Below are 23,098 nucleotides of genomic sequence, written 5' to 3'. Positions count from 1 at the left end.
AGGAATTATATCAACATGCTCATCAAGTTCTTTTGATGACTCTCTAATTTCTTGTTGACATTCCAAGTGCTCTGACTCCTGCTCAGGACACATCTCACATGTTTGCCAGTTTGCCCTGGCTACAGTTTGCGAGGGTCCTATGTCCCCCTGTGACAGGGGGACCCCTCGTTTATTTTGACCTTGAACAAAGAAAAAATGCAACAATAAAATAAATTTAAACCTATTGCCACAGAATTACAACTAAATTACAAGCCTATATGACTTCTGTGCAATCTTAACACCTAATACCTTGAATTGCAGTTGTTAATTTAAAGCCATTTTAAGGATAAATAAAAATGGTAAATTACAATATAATATTTAGATCTACATATTTTTCAATAAATAATTATATTAAATTATAGCAAAAATGTCAAATTAATCAGTTAAATTTAATCAAAATTCAAATTAAAAATTGATTGATAGATAGATGATGGATTGATTCTCTGACTTCTCTGAACTTTAAAATACGCCTTCTATGTGATTCATGAGACTGACACAACATTTAGACAACATTATGCCAAGACATCAATTCTTAGGAGCTAATCACATGGATGGTGGCTATTGTGGGTCACGGTCATAGCGCCACCAACTGGCAGCAGGAAGTGTGTCATTTACAACAGACTTTGAAATAGTCCTCTTACCCAAATCGATTCAAAATTATTTAGACCCTACTGATGGAAAATTTTGAAAGGATGCTTGATAGCTTTAATAGTGTTGTCATGGCAACGGATTAAATTACATGACGTTGTAGTCAAACTGGAATGGTGGCATATATCTATTACACATTGTATGATTAGGTTCAAAGTTTACATTAATGTTGAGTTGCTGCTGTGTCCATCATGCATTGTTTTCCGAAAGCCACCGAGTGGAAATGGACCCATGGTGCTTGGGCCCATCACTGGTTGCAGCTATATTTATTATTATTACTATTTTCAATGTTTTCAGTACTTTTGGGGCACTTAACGTGTGAAAACTCTTGAAATTTTGCATACACATCAGAGTCATCGGCCATTAGGGCTGGGAAAAGTTGCAGGGTAGCACCTTCTTGGAAATGGGCATGTAAGGGGGGCTCTCTAGCACCCCCATTTTTACTTAGACACCAAAATTGGTACATATATAGTTAGATAAATAGATAGATAGGGCCACCAACTGGTGGCAGGAAGTGTGGTATCTTGATTATTGAAATAGCCCTCTTATGTTTACCTGAATTGCTTTCAAATTGTTTACATTAATTGTTGACACTGTTGATGCCAAATTATGAAGGGTTTCTTGATATATTAAATGTTATTCCTTCATATATATGTGTGGTTTTGAGGCACTTGGCATGCTTAAAATATCATGAAATTTGACACACATATCAGAGTTGTTGGCCATTAGGCCTGGGCAAAAGTTAACACATGGGTGTGGAGGTGGGGCTCTATAGTGCCACCTTTTGACTAAAGTGGTGGGTTCAGTTTCACCTACAGTCACCAAATTTAGAACATATATTGTTCTCTTCAAACTGGACTACTTTCAAAATAACAATTATTATTTATTAATTATTATCCAACAGGAAGTCGGCCATTTTGGATTGAATTTGGATCTTTTTTGGAAATTGCAAGCCCTGAACTTTTAAATACTCCTCCTAAGGGATTCATGTGTCTGTCACCAAATTTAGGCAACATTATGCCAAGACATTGAAGATGCTAAATTGCGAACATATTTTAAATATATTGAACATGTGTGCGTTGTGTGATTTTGATGAAAATTCAGCTGTATGTTTGGTAATGGGGGCTGATCACATGGATACGGCTATTATGGGTCATGGTCATAGCGCCACCAACTGGCAGCAGGAAGTATGGCACTTTTAATAGACTTTTGAAATGTTTACATGAATTGCTTCAAAATTGTTTAGAATAATGTCGAGACACTGCTGAGGTAAAATTGTCAAGGGATATTTGATATCTTAAATAGTGTTGCCATGACAACGCAATTGTTATTATTCCTTTTTTCCCCTATATTTGGGTGTTTTTGAGGCACTTGGCATGCTTAAAATTTCATGACATTTTGCACACACATCAGAGTCGTTGGCCATTACAGCCACGTATGGGTGTGTAGGGGGGTCTCTGTAGTGCCCCCTTTAAAATGGGCATGTAAGACAGCCTCTGTAGCACCCCCATTTTCACCTACAGTCACCAAAATTGGTACATATATAGTTCTCATCAAGCCGGACAACTTTCATAATTATAGTTATTAGCTCTGCCCAACAGGAAGTCAGCCAATTTGGATTTTTTTAATATCGCAATCTCTGAACTTTTAAATACTCCAAGGGGATTAATGAGACTGTCACCTAGGGCTGCACAATTAATCGAAAAACTAATCGCGATTACGATTATGGCTGCCACGATTATGTAATCGTGAAAACTTACAATTACAGCATTCAATTTAAGTCTGCTCCTGTTGCATCAATGGTTTCTATTTACAACGTGTTTTTGCAGCGGTTGAGTACTCTAATCAATAACTAACATGTCTGTTGAGTAAAGAATTGGCAATGGCCAATCAGAGCCGCTTAAATGTGTCCTCTGTCCTATCAGTAATGACAACTGATTAGACAGCTTTGTTTTTAATGAGAGCATTAGTGAGTGTGCGGAGCGTCACTGAGCTTGCATCAAAATGCAGGTCTCAAACAGTGTAAACCTGCAGTGAGTGACAGCAGTCATTGTAATGGGAAAGTTTGTCACGTTGCTCGATTTCTGTGTACAATTTATTAAAAATGTAATAACAGTTTTGTTTTGTCATGTTAATAAGTAGGCCAATGTGAATTTGATTTGTACCAAATAGCAATAAAGTAATTCAGCTTAACTGTTTTGGTTTGGAGGTGCAGCCAACATAAAGAATATGGCATAAGGCATTTCAGGAATCACCATCATTATCACGTCTGCTCTAATAAGACCCATTTGCCATGCAGCTGGTACTAGTAGATTTAACGTTTTCACGAATCGCACAAACTCCGATCACAAATTGGTTTTATTTTCCAAAGTGCACCACTGAGGCCAAAAATGATCTAAAGATGATCTTACGTGAACAAGATCACCACTGAAGATCTAACAGGATGAATGGTCCCCTGTCTCACCACCAAAGGGCTTACTGAATGCAGTAACTAACTTGGTCAATTTAAATTGGCTGTTAATATGTTTGAATATTGAATAGGTCATATTATTTACTGTACGTGGACTAATAATTTAAGCAGTAATTTAGCAATAATTTAATTTATTCTATACCATAGATATCCATTTAAAATAATTTTTATTTGGCCTTTCATTAACAAACATTATTATAATATTTAATGCTTAAAAGATGCTTAAAAGAAAATGGAGAGCAGCTCATATCCACCATTGAAATCTGCTGCTCTGAAGAACCGCATGCATTGTGAGGTCACGGAAATTTAATATTTTAATAGACATTAATAATCGCGATTACAATATCAAGGGCAATAATCGACAGTTATGATTTTTGCTATAATCGTGCAGCCAGGTGAATATTGTCACCACATTTAGACAGTATTATGCCAAGATATTGAAGATGCTAAATTGTGAACAGATTTTTTATATATCAAACGGTGTTGCCATGGCGAGGCATTCAATTAATGGTGAAAACTGGGAAACAGGAAGTGTCTCATATCTTCTGTGTGCAATGTGTGATTTAGATAAAAATTGACATGTATGTTTATTCTTGGGGGCTAATCACATGGATGTGACTGGGGGAAATGGACACATGGTGCTTGGGCCCATCATTGCTGCTTGCAGCTATATTCTCTTCCCATTTCTTGTCTCCTCTCCTCACCTTTCCTTTTCTATTTAATGGTCTTTTCTCCTCTCTTCCTTTCTGTGCCTTTCCACTCCTTTATTTTTCTCCTTTCTGCTCCTCTCATTCTGTTTTGTCTCATCTCTTCCTTTCTCCACTCCTTCTGTCGTGTCCTCCTTCCTCTCCTCCTCTTTGTGTATGGCGATGGAGGGCAGGGGGACTGACGTGTGTGTCCTCTCTGCTCTCTCTAATATTGTTTATCATCCACCCAATCCAGCATTGAGCTGAATGTCTGATGAGGGAGAGAGAGGGACAGAGAAGAGGATATGTGTGCAGTAAATCAGTCTGTAAATGAGATGAGCAAAGGAGAAATGGTCTGAACTGAGGAGAGCATGAGGAGAATCAGGAACATAGTGTGACATTGAGAAGATACAAACACACACACTAAATACTCTCTGATCTATTGTGTCCTTGCAGTAGCTGAAACCGTTTGACAGCGCTCCTTCAGTCTTTTGAAATTCCTCTTTCTTAGAAACACACATACTTTGAAACTTCACAAGCACACTCAAACACCAAATAGCCTGACAAGCAAACAAAATTGTTCTTTTATGTAAGAAAACACACAACAGCAAACAAAACACATTATTTTCACTCACAGTGATCCTGCTCTTTACATTTATTGCACACTGATAATATGAGCCTGATTATACTTTTTTGCTTGAAGACACTCAAAGTAATCTCTCTCTCTCCCTCGCTCATCCTTTATTTTCTTACTGTCCTCGTTCTGGCATTAAAACTCTGGGGTGCCACAAAAGGATTATTGCTTCTTTTCATTCACACAGGAAATACACACATAAAAAGCTCTCTAAGACCAATGGTCTTCACAGCAGCTTGGCACATTCAGAAAGAGAGTGACGGGTTTTTTGGCCAAACCTGAAACTTTTTTAATGTCTTGATTGCTGCTTTGTTAATGGATATAGTTTTTTCTTAACTTTAGAAGAAAAATAGTCTCCCCGGTTACACTGTGTCCTTACTAGGCGCGATGCAAGTTCCTTTTCAAAGGGTACCCGTGGGCCCTTAAAAAGTCTTAAATATCTATAAAATACAATGTCTAAAATGTTGTTTACAGAGGTGTTAAATTTTGGGGCGTGAATGTAGGAGATGTTTAAAACAGCAAATGTGTGTTTTGATTGGCTGGTAATAACTACGGTAACTGCTTTGCATGCTAACAGAGCCATTAGAGCGGTACGGGATACACACAGGTGGATTATGAGGTAATCAAATACCAAACAATGGGGAAATGTAAGTTCTACAACAAGTGGCTCATTCTTGGACTGGTTAAAACTGATGGGATTATCGCTCCTGTTTATTATCAAAAAAGCTATCAGTGATGCAAGCATGCAAATTTGGTGCGGTCTAGTTTTGCCGCCTCTCACATAGTGGTGCTTCGTCAAATTACAGCACCTTTGACAAAGACAGAAATAGCAAAAAAGCTTTGTGTAAAAACTATTAGAACTACTCAGCTGCAGGGTGAAGTGAAACACTTGAAACACGTGTTACGTCTCTCATCTCCATCTCTTTAGATTTCCATCTAATGTATACAGATATTTTTCTCTGTCATGTGAATCAGTCAATTTTAATAAGTATGTTATTATATAAATAATAATAAATATAATTAGATAAATATTATAGATTAATAATATACATATAAAAATATATTATCTATCTTTAATATATAGTATATTATGGGTACTCAATATGCAGACTCCGGTCCAGATCCGGACTGAAGGACAATTCAAACCGGGCCGAGATCTAAATCTTTGTGCTTGTTATCTGACACCTGACTAAGTGATTGTGTATGCATACGTGTACACACGCGTGTAGGGGGAATAGCGCATTCAGCACTATAGAGAAATATTTGTCTCTAGAGTGGGAATAAAGCACGTTCAGCGCTACACGCTTATTCCGGCTCTCCCCCTGCATTACCTCTCTCCCAGCTATAGACACAAGGCACGCATAAAACCTGATTTACTGTACATAGTTGAGGGCGCAGTTATTTTAACAATAGTAGCGGAGACCCCCGCTACAGATAATGCCATCTTTCGCTTAAACACACTATAGAAAACAAAAATGAAGCAAAGTTAATCTATCTTCATCCATCTGATATATGATTCAGATGGTTCAGCTAAGCCAGGTTTGTGTCAGGATGTTCTTCTTCTTTTTTATAATAAACAGATTTTTGTTCTAATTTTGTGAAAGTTAATCAGAGATGTCATCATGGCAAGGAAAGCCTATTTATACTTAAATTAAGCAAACAGTATTTTAATGTTTCACTGTTATGTAAATTGTTTGTTAGTAGATTCTCACTTTAAAGAAAATATTAAAATGGTCAAGTCAGACTTTTACATTTTTATAAATTCTCTCTCAGGGGACACCCCTAAACCCCCATACAGTATTTTGTATCAGTCAAAAGGCCTCCTATGTCCCATACACATACTATATATTCTGAATGTAAAAATATTTGAAACACAAAAAATGGACTCCTGTCATTCAGCTTCAAAACAACTTGCTTGTTGAACTTATCTTTTAATATTCATATCCAAGTGCCCTCGAGTGATGAAGTCTTGATTAAATATTTTAATCCTTTGGTAGAAGATCCTTCAGACCCCACTACTGGGCCCCCAATGTCCTCATCCCTGCCCAGTTTTGAAGAGACTATTTTGACTGTTCAGGATTTTTTTTTTTTTTTTAATTTTTTTTTTATATATATAAAGTACTATTGCTGCCAACATGGCAAGTTATAAAAACTAAATATTATATAATTTCATAGCCATATGACTACCGACACCATGTAAGCTAGGTATTATTATCCGGACCTTTGCTGGGAAGGAAATGTAGAGAACGGACATCTTGGAACTTTAATTGAATACCCCTTTAGTATATTATCTGTTTTCAGTGTACATCATAACTGATTATGCAGAAAGGTTTTCTTTCATGATTTCATCTATTAAAATTTTCAATAACATTTTGTCAACATTAAGGCGTGGTGGAAGCTGCGAGGCTGTCGTCTGTGTTCCGTGACTGCTATCGGGTCATTGAATAAAGTGTAACATGCAAGGAAGGCCAGCCGGTGGAGTTTTTGGTTACCCCCTAGGAAGTTGGTGCCCTTCTGCATAATATGCATATCAGGAGCGGCGGTACTGTTGAGATGTTTCTTTGTCGGTCTACCATGAAAGTAAAATTGTTATGCAAGGCTACTGTAAATGGGTCACGATGGTCGACTAATTGAATAATTGTCCAACAACTGATTAGTTGATTAGTGAGAATCTAGTTTATCCAGATTTATTTCTTACAGTTTGCATGGTAAAATCCCATATAGAAAAGCTGGATCTTTAAATTCATCCCCTGTAAAGCACCTCTGCTACAACCATACACATTCAGATGTTTTTAAGACTGTATGTCAAGTTAAAAATAGTCCTGGTTTTAAAAATGTGTCTAAGTATAGGGATCTCAAATCAGGTGAACCTGAAACCAACCTAATTATGCAGGGGGTCCTTAAGACCGATTAGTCAGCTAGTTGTTCAGGCAGTTTGCCGACTAGTCAGTGTTGAAAATATATAGTTTTGCACATCCTTAGTTACACAGTCTGCTTGTATGATATCTCCTTTTCCTCTGTGAGGACTCAAACTATGGTATTAATCTATGGAGCCAAAGATGCCCCTGAAAACATCTGTTAAAAATGTTATTAACCTTGCAGATCTAAGTGTGTGTGTGTGTGTGTCCCTTTTGTCCTTCCGTCATTTAAGAGATGGAATCAACTTTGTCTTTTATAATGCCCTGTCTCAGTGAATAATGTCTGTCTCTCTCTCTCTCTCTTTCTCCTGCAGTTTTGGACATGGCACGTCACGTCCCCTTGTATCGTGCTCTGTTGGAGCTGCTGAGGGCCATTTCCACCTGCACCAGCCTGGTTCCTTTACTGCTGCCACTTTCAGGAGATGCTGATGAGGAAGAGCAGGATGAAGAACGCACTGAGTGTCAGACCTCTGTTGGCATGCTCCTGGCCAAGATGAAGACCTGTGTGGACACCTACACTAACCGCCTCAGGTAAGCTCTCTGAAACAGACACAGGGTCAAAAATAAACACTCGCCAAGTGCCAGTACAAAGTAAGAATTGACTTTGGCAAACAAAGTGGCTGGTAACTTTTTTTTTTAGGTACATAATACATGGTTTAAATCATGGTAGCTTGACTTTTGCTGATGTAATCGACGTGAGCGATTCAAATGAGCGACATACTGTCTACTAAAGAAAACATCTGTCGCGACTTGCTCGTTTTCTAACATTTTTTTCCCCAGTGGAAAATATACAGTTTTATCTTATATTTGCACCAGAACCCCATGTGGCTACACACATTTGGGATATTCCTCGCATTAATCTGCTTGAATGCAATGAATGTATTTGGAATAAAACTGATATTTATCTTCACATTTTGTAATGGGTGCAGATTCTTAAAGAGACTTTGACTGGCTCATCATTATAGGATGCTGGGAGTCACACGATGACTCGCCCTTTTCATCACTAATATGCAATGGAAAAAACAGCTAAATCATCCAATTGGACAGTATTTATATATTAGTAGTTACATTTTTTAATTGCAATTAATTGCATGTGTTTTCGTAGTTAATCGCAATTTATCGCAGATTTTGAAAGTGCAGAAATTTTAATCTATATCGATTACTTTTCCTTTCAAAATGCATTTATTTCCATCTTAGGAAAGAATACAAAACCATTTGTAACAATATAATGGTTTATTAACATTTTCCAAACAAAGCCTTCCACAGTATAAAGATAAGAATGCACTTCCAATTCAAGTAAAATTAAACTTTTCCAAAAGTCTAATTGAGAGGTTGACAAATTGAAATACTAGTCCACATTGGTTAAGTATTCACTGCAATGGGCATTAATTCTCAAACTCTAATACTCCACAAGACTGTGCCTATCTGCTTTGCTACAGCAATCATGAAGCAGCTTTCTTGATTCACGTGAGGGTGTCAATGCCAGCGTCAAGTGCCGCTTTGAACTCCACATGAAAAGTACTTGCAGACAAAAACGTCTCATTCTGCATTTTGCTTCTCTGGTAAATAAAGTGCACCTTACATAGGCTGAAAAATACTTGATTTCTGTCACAAGTCCCATCTGGGCTTGTTTTGTACAACAAAGAGCATTAAGAGCTCCTTTCTCCATTATTTTATCACTAACACAGAAGCACTGTTGTGTGAGTGTGTGTTGCATCAGTGTAATGACTCCAGGCAGACACATCACACAGGTTCCGCCCTTCCAACCAGTGTTATGCTTTATTAACGTTAAATGTGTTAATCGTGATCAAGAAAAATGAGCACTTTAAACTCTAATTAATCGCATGTGTTAACGTTAATTTTGACAGATATATATATACTGTATATTAGATCTGCAATTCACTCACCATTGAGAGATAGGGTAAAAGTTAAAGCTGAAGCATGTAATTTTTTTTCTCTGGTAAAACACTTTCTCTTATCCCAGCTTAATATGCTGAAACAACTGTAAGTAAGCCATTTGTTGGTTAATTTTCTCAAACTGTAAACACGTTTCTGTTTTAAGCGACCCGTCCGTACCAACAAAATAACACTGACTCAACCAATGGCGTGTTGGGGCATGACTATCTGGTTGTTCGATAAACAGCACACGGGTCCTATTGAAAAAGCTGTTTGAAAACAAACATTTGTTTTTTCAATTCCGTTCGGTGGCACAGAAATGCACACTTCAGCTATAATTTTGGACCATGCGCATGCACACTCCCCCACACACCATGGGAAAAACTGATGGAGAGAACAACTGCTATCTGATGAATGTCTAGCATCTCTGATCTGCCTGGAAAAACAGTGGCATTTCCTAACCTCTCTCACCTCTTTACCTGATGCTGTATCCACTAGTTAAACCCAGTGTTTCACTAGAGGAAAAACACACCATGATAAATGACTGCTAGATAATTCGGTGCCGCTCACCTTCCCTCTTACAGCTTCAAATCTCCAGTGGCCTTCACACTGCCCTGAGCTTCTGGCTTTCTGTCCATTATTTATTCTTCTCTGTCCATGCAGTGTATCTGAGCTGAAATCAGACCTAAAATTCACCACAGTTGAGACACTATCGTGGATGTGTATCAGCTTTGGGGGACAAACAAAAAAACTTTACAGTATTGATTGCTGTATTTATTTTTAGTTTTTCTAATGAAAATGTCAGTGGTTCTTCCCCACTGGCTTCCTAACTGAAAACCAGCTGTAACAGTGACATTACAATACTGTGTATCATAACTATAGCACTGTCCGAGAATGGGGTTACATTTATTAGTGATACAAAATTAAGAGATGGTGTAAACACTTTTAGAACTAAGGGAACGTAGGCGTTTCGTGGGAGAAAGCCATATTTGTGTAAGCTGCCATTGGACTCATAGTTGGTGCAATGGATTGTAGTTGGTGCTTCTGTGGACTCCCACTGGCCCACTAGCTTGGTGGCTATCTCTCATTTCCCCATTACTTTGGGGTAAGTTTCAATTTCCCCCTAACTTTGCTGTATGGACACCTAGGGGCACCCTCGAACTGTCATAGTCACTTTGGGGCTTGCCCACGTGCCCCCTATTGCCCACGGGGCTTCTAGTAGTGTAAAGAGCGTCCACAGGGCCCCTATTTTGTCCACCAACCCACTACTCTTCCTGTGTCCACAAACTCACTTCCTGTGTCTCCCTTACCCACTATTCTTCCTCATAGTCTTCCTCTTGTCCACAAACTCATTTCCTGTACCCCCTTTGCCCACTATTCTTCCAAATGGTCTTCTTGTTGTCCACAAAACTGTTATTTGTCCCCTTACCCACTAAATACCATTTTGGCATGCCTTTGCACCCCATATGCCCCCGATGCCGTACATCACCCTAATTCGTGCTGGCAGCACTCAGACATCCCACATGCTCCCTATAAGTGTGTCTTTAGGTGTTGCTAGCACTGCCCACTGTGCCTGCACAGAGCCCTTCAAAGGCGTTCTCTGACGTTTGACCAAAACTTAACTGAAATCGTTAGCCCTCTCAGTATGCCTTCAAGAGGCTCTCGAGGGGTCACCTTGTGAAATTTGTGGTCTCTGAGACCTCTGGGCATGCTGCCAGGACGAATCCCACGAGCAATTTATTCCATTCATTTCTATAGGTGTTTCGTGGACACCCCTCAGAAAGCTCCAAATGACTCCAATTTTAAATCTACATCTTCTCAGGGTCCCCTGACACAGTGTGTAATGTTTAAAGCCTGTTCGAACTTAAGTGCCTAATTGGCTGACTTGTGTACATAAAGTGATTAGTTATTTTTCTAGAATATTTGTCTTGATTTTTATTTTTTTAAGTACTTACCTAAGTAAACTTTGAGGGTCATGGCTTTTTAAAATGTTGTTTCTAAGTGCCCTACGATTGCATTCGAAGCCCCCAGATCTTGGCACCAAATTTAAGGTTATTTTCACCAAGTCACACAGGAAGTGCCCATGTGCAATCTATTTCCAGGCCACCAAATAGGTGGTCCGTGTACAGTCATTTGTTATGCAAAATAACAATTTTCACTGCTTTAGGGTTAGATGAACGTGTTCAATGGGAAGTCCTGAGTGCCGTGCATGTGGTTTAATCCCAAAACTCATCCTAATAATGTTAAATGATATGATGAATATACTGGTGCATTCGGGCTTCTCAGGCAGTCTGTCTCAAAGGCTTCTCTGGCAGACAGCGAGATCTATGAAAAATAATAAAAAAATCCTTTTTTGCATTCTAGGCCTTGTTCCCGTTAGTATGTCTTCAAGGGGCATCTGTTGTGTCAGCATATGAAATTTAGTGTCACAAGGTCCTCTGGTTGCGATGCAAGGGTGTATCCCAAGAGCAATTTATTCCATTCATTTCCATAGGTATTGTTAGTGTTGGCTTCAGCTAAACGTGTTATTGAAATTCATGCACACTCAGTAAATTCTGCGTGTATGCAATTTATGCCAGGGGACGTAGGGGTTATATTACGTCCAAACCCTCCATTTATGCCCAAAGTCATTCAGTCCATTGTTCCTCTTGAACTTAGTGCTTTTTGTCCGCCACCTTTTGCTTCATTGGAACAGCAAAGGTTGAATTCATTATGCCCGGTCCGTGCGCTGCGCATTTACACAGAAAGGACTGAGAGGTTCAGGGAAAGTGATCAGCTGTTTGTGTCTTGGGTGATCCGGTGCATGGGGGAACCAATCACCAAACAGCGGCTTTTGCATTGGATAGTGGAAACGATTTCTTTGGCATATTCCAATAAGGGTTTTATGGGCCTCAACTGGTTTACGTGCACATTCCACGAGGGGAATTTATACATCGTGGGCTCTCTTTAACTGGGTTATGATACAGGATGTTTGTGAAGCGGCAAGTTGGTCTTCACTGCACACGCAAGGTTCTATGAATTGGATGTTACTGCACAGACGTTAGCGCATGCTGTTCCGAGTGTAGGTTCTTGAGTCCGGGGGGTGCTGCTGAGCTGCTAATGGAGTAGGACGCGAAGTTGGAGGCTCCTGCTGTTTTCGATTAAAATTGTAATTTACTTGCGCTTTTCAGTCATACATTTGATCTTGACTTACTTTACTCTGTTTTTTGTTTGCACGTTTAACCTTGAACTACATTAAATTTTCTGGTAAAACATGAAAACCCGTAATACTATTCAGACACAACTGAGGCTTAGTTTACGCGCCACGACCACAGCCTCGTGTGAATCGCCTCCTTCCGCTGAGTCCGCCTTGCCTCGGTTTGACCCTGACATCGCCGCCCTCAGGCTCAAGTTGCTGGCTTCGCTGAGGAATGACATCGCCAATATTTTTAAAAAGGAACTCCAGGAGACTCTCGGGATGCTCTGTCAACGATCAAGCTTGATCTGCAGGCCGTGAAAGCACAGCTGGTTAAAGATAAAGCTGCTACCAATGCTACAATATTGACACTGAAGGGTACTGTTGGGGAAATGGAGCATGCTCTCTCCGGTTGTACCGATGACATAGCTTGGATGAAAACTACTATCGAGTGTCTCACTGCTACCGTAGCCAAGTTGGAGAATAAATGTGAGGATTTGGAGTCTAGGTCACGGTGTAATAACATTAGGATATTTCCAGAGGGGCCTGACACTTGTACCACTGTTGCTGTAGCCACCTTGCTAAAGGGAGCGTTTGGTCTGGAGAAGGAGCCGGTTTTGGACCGGTCCCACCGGACCCTTGTGGCTAAGCCCAGGCCTGGTGAACGACCACGAGCTATTGTGTGTAGATTTCATTATCATAGTGATTTTGTTGACATTTTACGCTGTGCGAGAGAGCTCCAATGGATTAAAGTGGGGGATTTGACCATGTCAGTCTTCCCGGACCACACTGCCAAGATGGCTCGGGCTACATTCAACGAGGTCAAGCATCAACTTCGTGGCATTGAGGGCGCTCGCTATGGAATACTTCACCCGGCACGGCTTCGCATTACATACAACGGTGTTCAGAAGGACTTCGTTTCAGCGGAGGAAGCAGGGGACTATGTCAAATTCTTGACATCTGGGTGAGCTGCAGCAGCTAAGACAGCACCATCTTTTTCGCGCTCTTTTTTTTTTTTTTTTTTTTTTGCACTCAGGCTTCTAACTATACAGTATTCTGATTTGCAATTAAAATATTATCGTTGCATTACTTCTAGATTCAGTGGACTCACTCCTCTTAAATCTACCATTGTAATAATATGTGGTTTTCTGTTCTGATGCTCTGACTAGGTTAGTGTTGTTTCTGTTTGTTTAAATTTATGTTAGAGTATTTTTTTCCTCAGCCTTACGTGCTATACTATTGCATTACCTGTATTTAATTTATCTGTTCTTTGTAGTCATTTGATTTATGCTACTGGGGTGCTTACCAATGTTTTGCTGTAATGCTCACCTTCAGATAGCACAGTAATTTGTAACACAAGGCTTTAAAATATATTATATTGTATTTGTCATTGTGCGTAGACTGTTTATCAGACTTGAAGTCAGTAGGAGTCTTTTCTCTTACCTCCTTTTTTTTTTTTTTTTTTTGGTTCTGCTTACTCTTTGAGTTGTTTTCACATTGTGGACAACTTTTGGTTACTGCGGGAAACACTGCTGTCTCATTTGTTCTTTTGTTATATGGAGACTTTGGGTGTGTATGTGTTCAGGGGTTTGTTGGGGGGAGGGTGTCCCACTTTGGCTCTAAATTGCTATCTTGTATGCCTGTTGTTTATATTATTTACATGGTTAATAGTAATAAGGATCCCAGCACTGCTGAGACAGGCACACCTCTAAGATTTATTAGTTGGAACGTCAGAGGTATGGGTAATCCTGTCAAGATATCTAAGGTTTTTACACATGTGAAACGTTTGGACTCTGATATAGTGTTTTTACAGGAGACTCACCTTCATATTAAAGATCACCATAGGTTACACTGCCCTTGGGTGAGGCAAGTCTTCCACTCGAATTTTAATTCAAAGGCAAGAGGGGTCGTTATTTTAATTAACAAAAAGTCACAGTTTTCCTCCACTAATGTTATTGCTGATGTGAATGGTAGATACCTTATAGCATTAAGTGAGATATCTCACCAGATCACCCTCCTTGCTGTTTGAAGCGAGGAAGAGGTGTGCTTGTTTTGAATAACGAAGTGATGCTGTGTCGCTCCTTTTATACTGGGAACGGAGCCACTCCCAGACACGAGCATCACGTCTGGCTGGCATAATGTAATAGGCTTCTGAGGAATACGTGGAAGGGATCTCACAGTGAGACACCTCACTTAATGCTATCAGACAACCGGGGTTATGCAAGTAACCTATAGGTTTATAGCGAATGGCTGTTACTCTGAAAGAAACAGACAATCTCGGCCTAGTCCGGGTCTCTCTTGAATATCATGACCGTCTTAATGTCCTCTATTTCACCAACAGAAAAAGGACATTTGTGACATTCATGTCGCCTTCTTTCCTATATCTCTGTCTCATTTTCTTTCCTCTTGCTTAATGAGAGATGCTTGTGGTGAGGGTGTGTGCTTCGCCATAGGACTTGTATGATGCATTCAGTTTGTGCAAGCACCTCTCAGGTCAAGGGTGTGTGTGTGTGTGTGTGTGTGTGTGTGTGTGTGTGTGTGTTTCAGAGTTGGGGAGATAAAAGGTAGAGAGCTCTTGAGGGCATGCAGTTGTTTTTCCTGCTTTTGTTGTGGTCCGCTCAACCCAACACTGAATGTGCATGTAATTCCATTTTGAAGAGACAATGAAACCATTTCAGCTGTTCATATGTATTCAAACATGAATATGAACCCTTGATTTAGCTTTAAGAATTCATGGCGTCAAAGTTTGAGTACAGAAATGTGACTACTGTCCTTTCTTTATCCACTTCAGGTCAAAGAAAGACAAAAGTAAAGGAGTTATGAAAACAGAGACATCCGACCCTGAGCCAGAGGGCCTGACCCTGTTAGTGCCTGACATTCAGAAGACTGCAGAGATTGTTTATGCAGCCACCACCAGCCTACAACAGGCCAACAATGGTGAGAAGAACATCCACATCACATTTAAGCTTTTTTTTTTTTTTTTTTTTTTTTTAGGGAATTTTTGTTGTCTAATTATTATTTCATAGTAAGTTATGAAGAATTTATTGAAGAATCATGGAGTAGTAACATTTATAAAAGTCATATATAAACAGTATATAAACAGTATAAAATGCCAGATCATGTGAATTCAAATATGAAAATAAAAAGTGTCCCCAAAAAGTATTTAGATACTTAAGGCGCAGTTACACATACCTTTGCGCGGCGAAATTCCAAAGATGAAATACAGGCAGCCCGTATTCCCTTGTTTCCCTTGCGGATATACTGCGTAGATGTACTTTTCAAATCAAGGCAAAGCATACTTTCTTGTTGTCAAACTTAAGTAGAGCTTGATGTCCATAGTTATCCATAGTTAATGTGATAAGCTAATAGTTCAGTCAAACATAGCATGCAAGGAGTGCTACTTTAGAATCAGGAGATTTCTCCTGAAGTCCACTATCATCTCCACTGTTTCGAGTGTGTTCAGCTCAAGGTTGTTGTGACTGCACCAGACAGCCAGCTGTTCAACCTCCCATCTGTATGCAGACTCGTCACCATCACGGATTAGGCCAATGACTGTGGTGTCATCTGCAAACTTCAGGAGCTTGACAGAGGGGTCCTTTGCAGTGCAGTCATTTGTGTACAGGGAGAAGAGCAGTGGAGATAAAACGCATCCCTGAGGAGCACCAGTGCTAATAGTGAGGGTCCCAGATGTTATTTTCCCCAGTCTCATTAGGTGCTGCCTATCTGTCAGAAAGCTGTTGATCCACCAACAGATTGTGGTTGGCACGGAGAGCTGGGTCGGTTTGGTTGAGAGAAGATCAGGCATGATGATATTGAAGGCTGAACTGAAGTCCACAAATAGAATCCTTGCATAAGTCCCAGGTCTGTTGAGGTGTTGCAGGATATAATGCAGTCCCATGTTGACCTGTTTGCTTGGTAAGCAAACTGAAGGGGGTCTAGCAGGGGTCCAGTGATGTCTTTCTGGTAGGCCAAAACCAGTCTCTCAAATGACTTCATGACCACAGATGAGAGAGTGACAGGTCTGCAGTCATTAAGTCCTGTGATTTTTTTTTTTTTTTTTTTTTTTTGGGGGGGAGGACCGGAATGATGGTGGAGCTTTTGAAGCAGCAGGGAACTTCACACTGCTCCAGTAATCTATTGGAGATCTGTGTGAAGATGGGGGCCAGTTGGTCAGCACAGACTTTCAGACAGGCAGGTGATACACCATTTGGATCTGAAGCTTTCCTAGTCTTTTGTTTCTGGAAGACTCGGTACACATCCTCCTCACAGACCATAAGTGCAGGTTGAGGGGGAGGAGGGGGGGTTCCAGGAGATGTTTGTGTGTGTGTGAAGTGAAAATCAGAGCGGGGGAGGGGGGTGAGACTGAGCTTTTCAAATCTGCAGTAAAACACATTCAGTTCATCAGCCATTTGTTGTTTCTCTACAGAGCGAGGGGGAGGTGTCTTTTACTTGGTAATGCTTTTCAGGCCTTTCCACACAGATGCAGGATCATTGGCTGAAAACTGGTTTTTCAGCTTTTCAGAGTAGCTTCTTTTAGCCACTCTGATTTCCTTGGTCAGTGTGTTTCTGGGCTGGTTGTACAAGATTTTATACCCACTTCTGTAAGCATCCTCTTTGGCATGATGAAGCTGTCTGAGTTTTCCTGTAAACCATGGTTTATCGTTATTGAATGATAAAAATATCCTAGTAGGGATGCACATATTCTCACAGAAACTGATATATGATGTCATAGTATCTGTGAGCTCATCCAGGTCTGTGGCTGCAGCTTCAAAAACACTCCAATCAGTGCATTCAAAGCAGGCTTGTAGTTCTGGCTCTGCTTCATTAGTCAATCTCTTTACAATCCTCACTACAGGCTTAGCTGATTTTAGTTTCTGCTTGTAGGTCGGGAGAACATGAACCAGACAGTGATCGGAGAGTCCTAAATCTGCACGTGGGACAGATCGATATGCATCTTTTACAGTGGTGTAGCAGTGGTCCAGTATATTTCTTTCTCTGGTGGGTCTTGTGATGTGTTGTTTGGCAGTATACTTTGGTGTAAAATAATTCCCACTGGTGCTCTTTTGATAAGTGATATTCTGTTCAGGTGCTCTAGTAGTCCAAGGTACTCAGAGTAGGGTTTACATTTTTAAAAAGCCTTTATTAAATCATGGCTATTTGATTAAAAAACCACAAACCGATGTTGCGGCTTACAAAGCCTTCATCAGGGTACTCTAATAGTACACTTGTTTGAACTTGAAAGGTACTCACTTCCTACATCCACTAGAAATCAACTTGGAACAGTTAGTTCTGAGAAAATGTCTAGCATCATTTGTTTGCGGATGCCACTTGCTTTGATATTTTCTTATCTAATGAAATTACATTTATATATTTTAAAGTGTGATTTAAGTGTCCAAATACTTTTTGGGCCACTGTATGAATCAAAATTTCATACCATTTCTAACTAGTAAATGTACATTAATTAATGGTCTATTAGCATTATATATTGTTTTAATGTTCAATGTTATTAAAGTCTTACCCATGGAATTTATTTCCCACTTAAACCTTCTGTTAAAAAATAAAAATAAAATAAATTATCCCTGTCTCTATAGGTCATGGTTTCTTGTGTGCCTTGAGACTTTAAACTAATAGATTTGAAAGCAGGGCAGTGCTGGATGGATAGTGGTCAGTCAGGAGAGAGATGGTGTGCTCTTTCCAGGGTAAAGACAGATTCTTTTCTTGTCTGAGGGCCCCAGGGGGGACACAGTGACTTGTTTGCCCTGACAAATTAAGACAAAGAAAAACGGCTCTGCCGCAAGACTTGCACCAGAGAAGCCCGACTCTTATGGGGCTTTTCCACTGCACGGTACAGCTCAACTTTTGGGGGTTTTCCACTGTGGATAGTACCTGGTACCTGCTACTTTTTTTAGTACCACCTCGGTCGAGGTTCCAAGTGAGCCGAGCCGATACTAAATGTGACGTCAAAACCCTGCAGATCACTGATTGGTCAGAGAGAATCGGTACTACCAGCGTCACTGGATTTGCGACACGGGACATCAACCCGCTAGTTTTAAAGTTAGCAACAGCGACAGCAATATCATTTGTTCACGTGACTTTCGAATTGTAAAAAGAAATGGCTGTGTGCAAAACCATGCCGTGGTCAATAAACAAGGTGCAGACGTTCCTCTCGTTAGCGACGAAAGAAACAACGCAAAACGAAAAAGTCTTTCAGGAAGTGTCTCAGCTGTTGGCTGCACCGGACCTACCAATAGTGTAGGGAAAAGTAAAAAAAAAAAAAAAAAACTTAAGTGACTACAGAACCATCAAGGACCACAACAGCCGGAGTGGTTCAAACAGAAGTGGAAGTGGTTCGACCAAATGGACTCTATCTATGGCAATAGACTGGCGAGCAATGGGAGTGAGAGTGCCCTGGACTCGGCCACAGCGTTGTTGGAGTCCATGATGGAGGATGGTACGTTTTGTTACGTTAACTCCATATTCCGCTTGAAAGCTTCACTTTATTTAGTTGACCAGCTACTGGAAAGCTTGCTTCTAAAACAACCAGGCCAATTTAACTGTTTACACTTGTGTAAAATCACCATGCAACAACTGTTTTATGCAGCACAATGAGCTAGTAGCTAACAGCTAGCGGTCGTGTTATTGTTTATGGTCAGTAATGTTTGTGTCGTGTTTAAGATGATGTCACGGCAGTAGAGGCGGCGCAACTATGATGATCAGCCTATAATCCCACCCATGTTGAGGCGGCACTAAACTTCAGTGGAAAAGCAAGCTCAGAAAAGTAAAGCGAGCAGAGTTGAGTCGAACCGTAACGTGCAGTGGAAAAGTGCTATTAGACACTGATAAAGCCTGATAATTTTCTCCAAGGAGTTGTAAATGGAGGGTCTGCTTTAACTGAGCAGTTTTATTTGTCGAAGACAAAAAGTAATCTATGTCTTGCTAATTCTTTAAGATGTAACTCCATTCCACCAAGAATCGAAACTGGCTGCTTTAGTCATGCCAGCTAAATGCTGCAGCCTGTCTCATGCAAAGTGTATTGTCAAAGAGGGGGATTGTACTATGAACTTTTAGTTCTGCTACACTGACCCCAGAAAAGAAGAGATGACCCACTCAATTCCAAAGCCTAGGGTTCAAAGCTCTTCAGATAAGTCAAGTACATTGTGCCATTTATTAACATTTGCAAGCAGACTCTCTCTGGCTGTTCCACTTGGGCAAATCAAAGGAAAATTTAGACCTACGAGACAACCTTTTGACTAATTCCCTCTTTTCCAGCAGGAGGTAGGGGTTGGAAAGAGCAAAGCTCTGACAACTAAAAGGCACTCTTTATGATTGTGGTACACTTTGGTGTCCCATGTTTGTGTGTATTAGAGGCACAAATCCCACCAATGTTACCCAAGTAATTTTAAGAAAAAATATTTTTCTTTAATATATGGGAAGTAAAATTTATCAGTAACAACAAACCAACATTTGGTGCCAAACTAGCTAGCAGCCCTGCTACTTGCAACTAGGGATGGGCATTTCTAGTAATTTTGTAGTTGAGTACTCTAACACAAAAAAAACTTTTGAACATGTTTTTCATAAGAACAAAATTAGCACTATGCATAAACGACAAGAACAAAAAAAACATTTGCACTCACACATAGAAACATACTTTCCAAACCTTCTGAAGCGATACAGTCACTTTAAATAATGGCAGAATTTTCTTTTTGGGAGAACTACCGGCAAGATTTAGGTGAGAGAAGCAGTTTTATTGTTGTCCACGGCAGGCAAAGGCACAAAGGAAAATCAAATTGCAATATTCAAGAAGTGTTTTTACTAGTCGAATATTTAAAGCTGAGCGAGTACTCGATTAATCATTTACTTGTACACATCCCTACTTGCAACTATGTTACCAACACTTCCACAGTTATTTTAATTATTTCTCTGGGTTTGCACCTCCTGTCACTGATATGTTGAAAATGTCTTTTTTTTTTTAAAAGCCCTTTCAGGCCTTTTTTTTACCTTATTCGTGGAAAGTGTCAAAAAGCTCTTTGGGAATCTCCTGCACTTTTTGTAGTTATTGAATGGAACCACATCAATACATTCACACTCCCCCTCCACATATAATAACTTTCTCTCTGTCATCCTCCTTTTGGTATCTCACCCTCTCAGTCTCAGAGATGAGTGAATGAAGGGTGTGTTAAACGTGATGAAGTGGATCAATGCTGCTGTCATTGTCCATGAGGAAAATCCATATGATAAGAGCAGCAAGACATTACACTTACCACCCCATTTAACTGCTTAATTAGTACTCCATCTTTTAAAAAAAAAATGCCAGAGACAGCCCTCTCTGGGTGTATGATCGGTCAAAAGCAGTTTCCGTAGTTGAACATAGAGCCAAAATGTTCCACAGCCATCAATAATTGCGCACTAATGTGGCGACAGAGGTGAGAGTAAATGGAGCTATCGATGTTGGAGGAATTTAATGTGGCTCGTAGCCAAAGCGTAGCTGTTATCAGTCTGTTAAACACTCAGGTAATTTGATTGGCAGAGGGGGTGCATGTGTGCTGGGGGAAGGACCTGTGTCCGCACCCACTGCAGATGAGTGGAATGGACAAAAATGCCATAAAGCTCCTAAATATAGGGAGTTAATTGTGTTGTAGCGCTAACAGCCTCCATCTGCAGGTCTAATGTCTCAGTGGAGTGGAGGTGGTCTGCTGGTATAGTTGTCATTTGTCTGACGGGCTCTGAATGGTAATCTAAACTGGGGAACAGGAATGTTGTGACTCATTTGTGTAACAACATGACTTTTCATGCTGCTTGTAATTTATCAAAGTAACGAATTTGCTGTCAAACATGTCTCATTGGAAATCTTTAACTCTCAAGCCACAAAGATGTGGAAGTAGGGTTGGGAATCTTATTCCAGTTCTCAGAACTTTTCTATGCATTAAAAATCTACAACCTAATTATTTTCATGATGTTCGGATCTGTTAACAGTTCTTGAATGTATGCATTATTTAGCCGTGAGTCTGCCAATTTTTTGTGAAAAATATTGAAAAGTGCACCTCTGCAAATACTGCGAACATGTGACTGTGTATATATAGTCTGGCATCAACTCTACTTATCATTTAAAAGTATCATGGCAGCATTTTGAGGCATGAGAAGGCAGCTGACCTCGAGGCAAATGTTGCTGTCTTTTCAATGATTTTTGCAAGCTTTAAAATTGAAAATAAAAGCTAAATATTTGAAAGAAATATTCAAATCTGTTATGTTGGCCATAATATGTTGGAAAACAGCAATGAATTAATTTTCAGAGGTACCGTTATACTCTTTATGGGTTAGGGTTAAGGAAATGGAATCATTAAATTTCTCGTGATTCTCATCCCTGTGTGGCTGGTTGTTAAAGATGCATTTGTCTTTAAAGGTTTTTTCAAGCCTTGTATTCTCTGTACCGCTGCCAGCAGAACAACAAATATGTCATCCAGGTGACTTGAGTGTCCCATACAGGGGTGTTTGTTGTACAGAGATGAGAGGATGGAAGATGTGACCTACTCAAATACACCCTCAGGCTACTGTGAAACATGCACTTAGTCCCTTGAAGAATTTTTTTATGTGTCTTCTATTTTTCAGAGAGGAAGATGGCAGAGTGCTCAAAGAAGGCAGCAGCAAGGCCCAAACCGCTCTCCATCTTGCGTTCAATGGAGGAGAAATTTACAGCAGCAATGAAGAAACTACAGTTTGGTGAGTCTTGCACTACAAGTTCTGATTGTGGGCAACCCATATGGTTACCGACAGAGATATCTAGAGAGCAGTTTGGCCAATGTCCATGCTCAGACAGTATTTGCAGACTTTCTGCACTGATTAGGGGAATCTCCGGACAATCAGAGAGAACTACACTTATTGACAGCTGAAATCTCAGCAGTTCTCAGCTTTCTGCTGCCACAGATTCCGTCTGGGCATGCAGATGGTTAATATAATGGTGATATTGCTCAAATTAAACACATTTTTTATTTTGTTTGATATTTACTCAAAATCCACCCAAAAAGTGAGTGGACTTGAGAGCTTGAACTGATGCGAAAAAAAATAGATTGCTCCCATTATAATCAACAATGCTATCTACACTGCAAGAGTAGTGATGAAGAGCGCAGTATAGACAGCTTTGTTTATAATGGAAAGGATGTAGCTTTGTCGCATCATCATAACAGTAGTTATGTAGAGCACAGTGACAAAGGGATGTAGCTTTGTCATGTCATAGCAAGAGTAGTGACGTAGAGCACAGTGGAGTAAGCTTTGTGGATTATATGGAAGCGGTGTAGTTTTGTTGCTGTAAAGTAGCTATTACACTTCTGTTAATCGGCAAAGCAGGCACACTTATAGACTGATTCTGAAAATCTCAAAATGGTCAAAAATCATCAGAATAATCGACCTAGACAATATATTGCTAGTTCAATTACTGTTACTTGATACACACACATCATCTTGACTTCATTCATCCAGTTCTGTTCTTATCCAATTACTAAAATTACATTCTTCAAACCTTCCGTCATCCCCCATTTTTGCATTTGTGACACTCACTGAGCACTTTATTAGGAACACCTGTACACCTACTTATTGATGTGATTATCTAATCAGCCAATCGTGTGGCAGCATTGCAAT

The 23,098-nt window shown here is 39.9% G+C and overlaps 1 protein-coding gene across 5 annotated transcripts in view; it reads left to right on the top strand.

The window, feature by feature from the left end:
• LOC127455575 (baculoviral IAP repeat-containing protein 6-like) overlaps nucleotides 1–23,098 on the top strand; it is a 213,214-nt gene that overhangs the window by 156,024 nt on the left and 34,092 nt on the right. For all 5 annotated transcript variants that reach the window (XM_051723584.1, XM_051723583.1, XM_051723586.1 and 2 more), the window contains exons 66-68: nucleotides 7,710–7,926; nucleotides 15,258–15,403; nucleotides 22,073–22,183. In XM_051723584.1, coding sequence (XP_051579544.1) covers nucleotides 7,710–7,926; nucleotides 15,258–15,403; nucleotides 22,073–22,183 — 474 coding nt within the window. The remainder of the gene's footprint in view (nucleotides 1–7,709; nucleotides 7,927–15,257; nucleotides 15,404–22,072; nucleotides 22,184–23,098) is intronic.

The sequence above is a fragment of the Myxocyprinus asiaticus genome, chromosome 17 (genome assembly GCF_019703515.2).
Source record: "Myxocyprinus asiaticus isolate MX2 ecotype Aquarium Trade chromosome 17, UBuf_Myxa_2, whole genome shotgun sequence".
In the NCBI taxonomy this organism is placed as follows: Eukaryota; Metazoa; Chordata; class Actinopteri; order Cypriniformes; family Catostomidae; genus Myxocyprinus; species Myxocyprinus asiaticus.
Note: the sequence above shows the minus strand (reverse complement) of the source record. Positions and strands in the feature narration are given on the sequence as shown.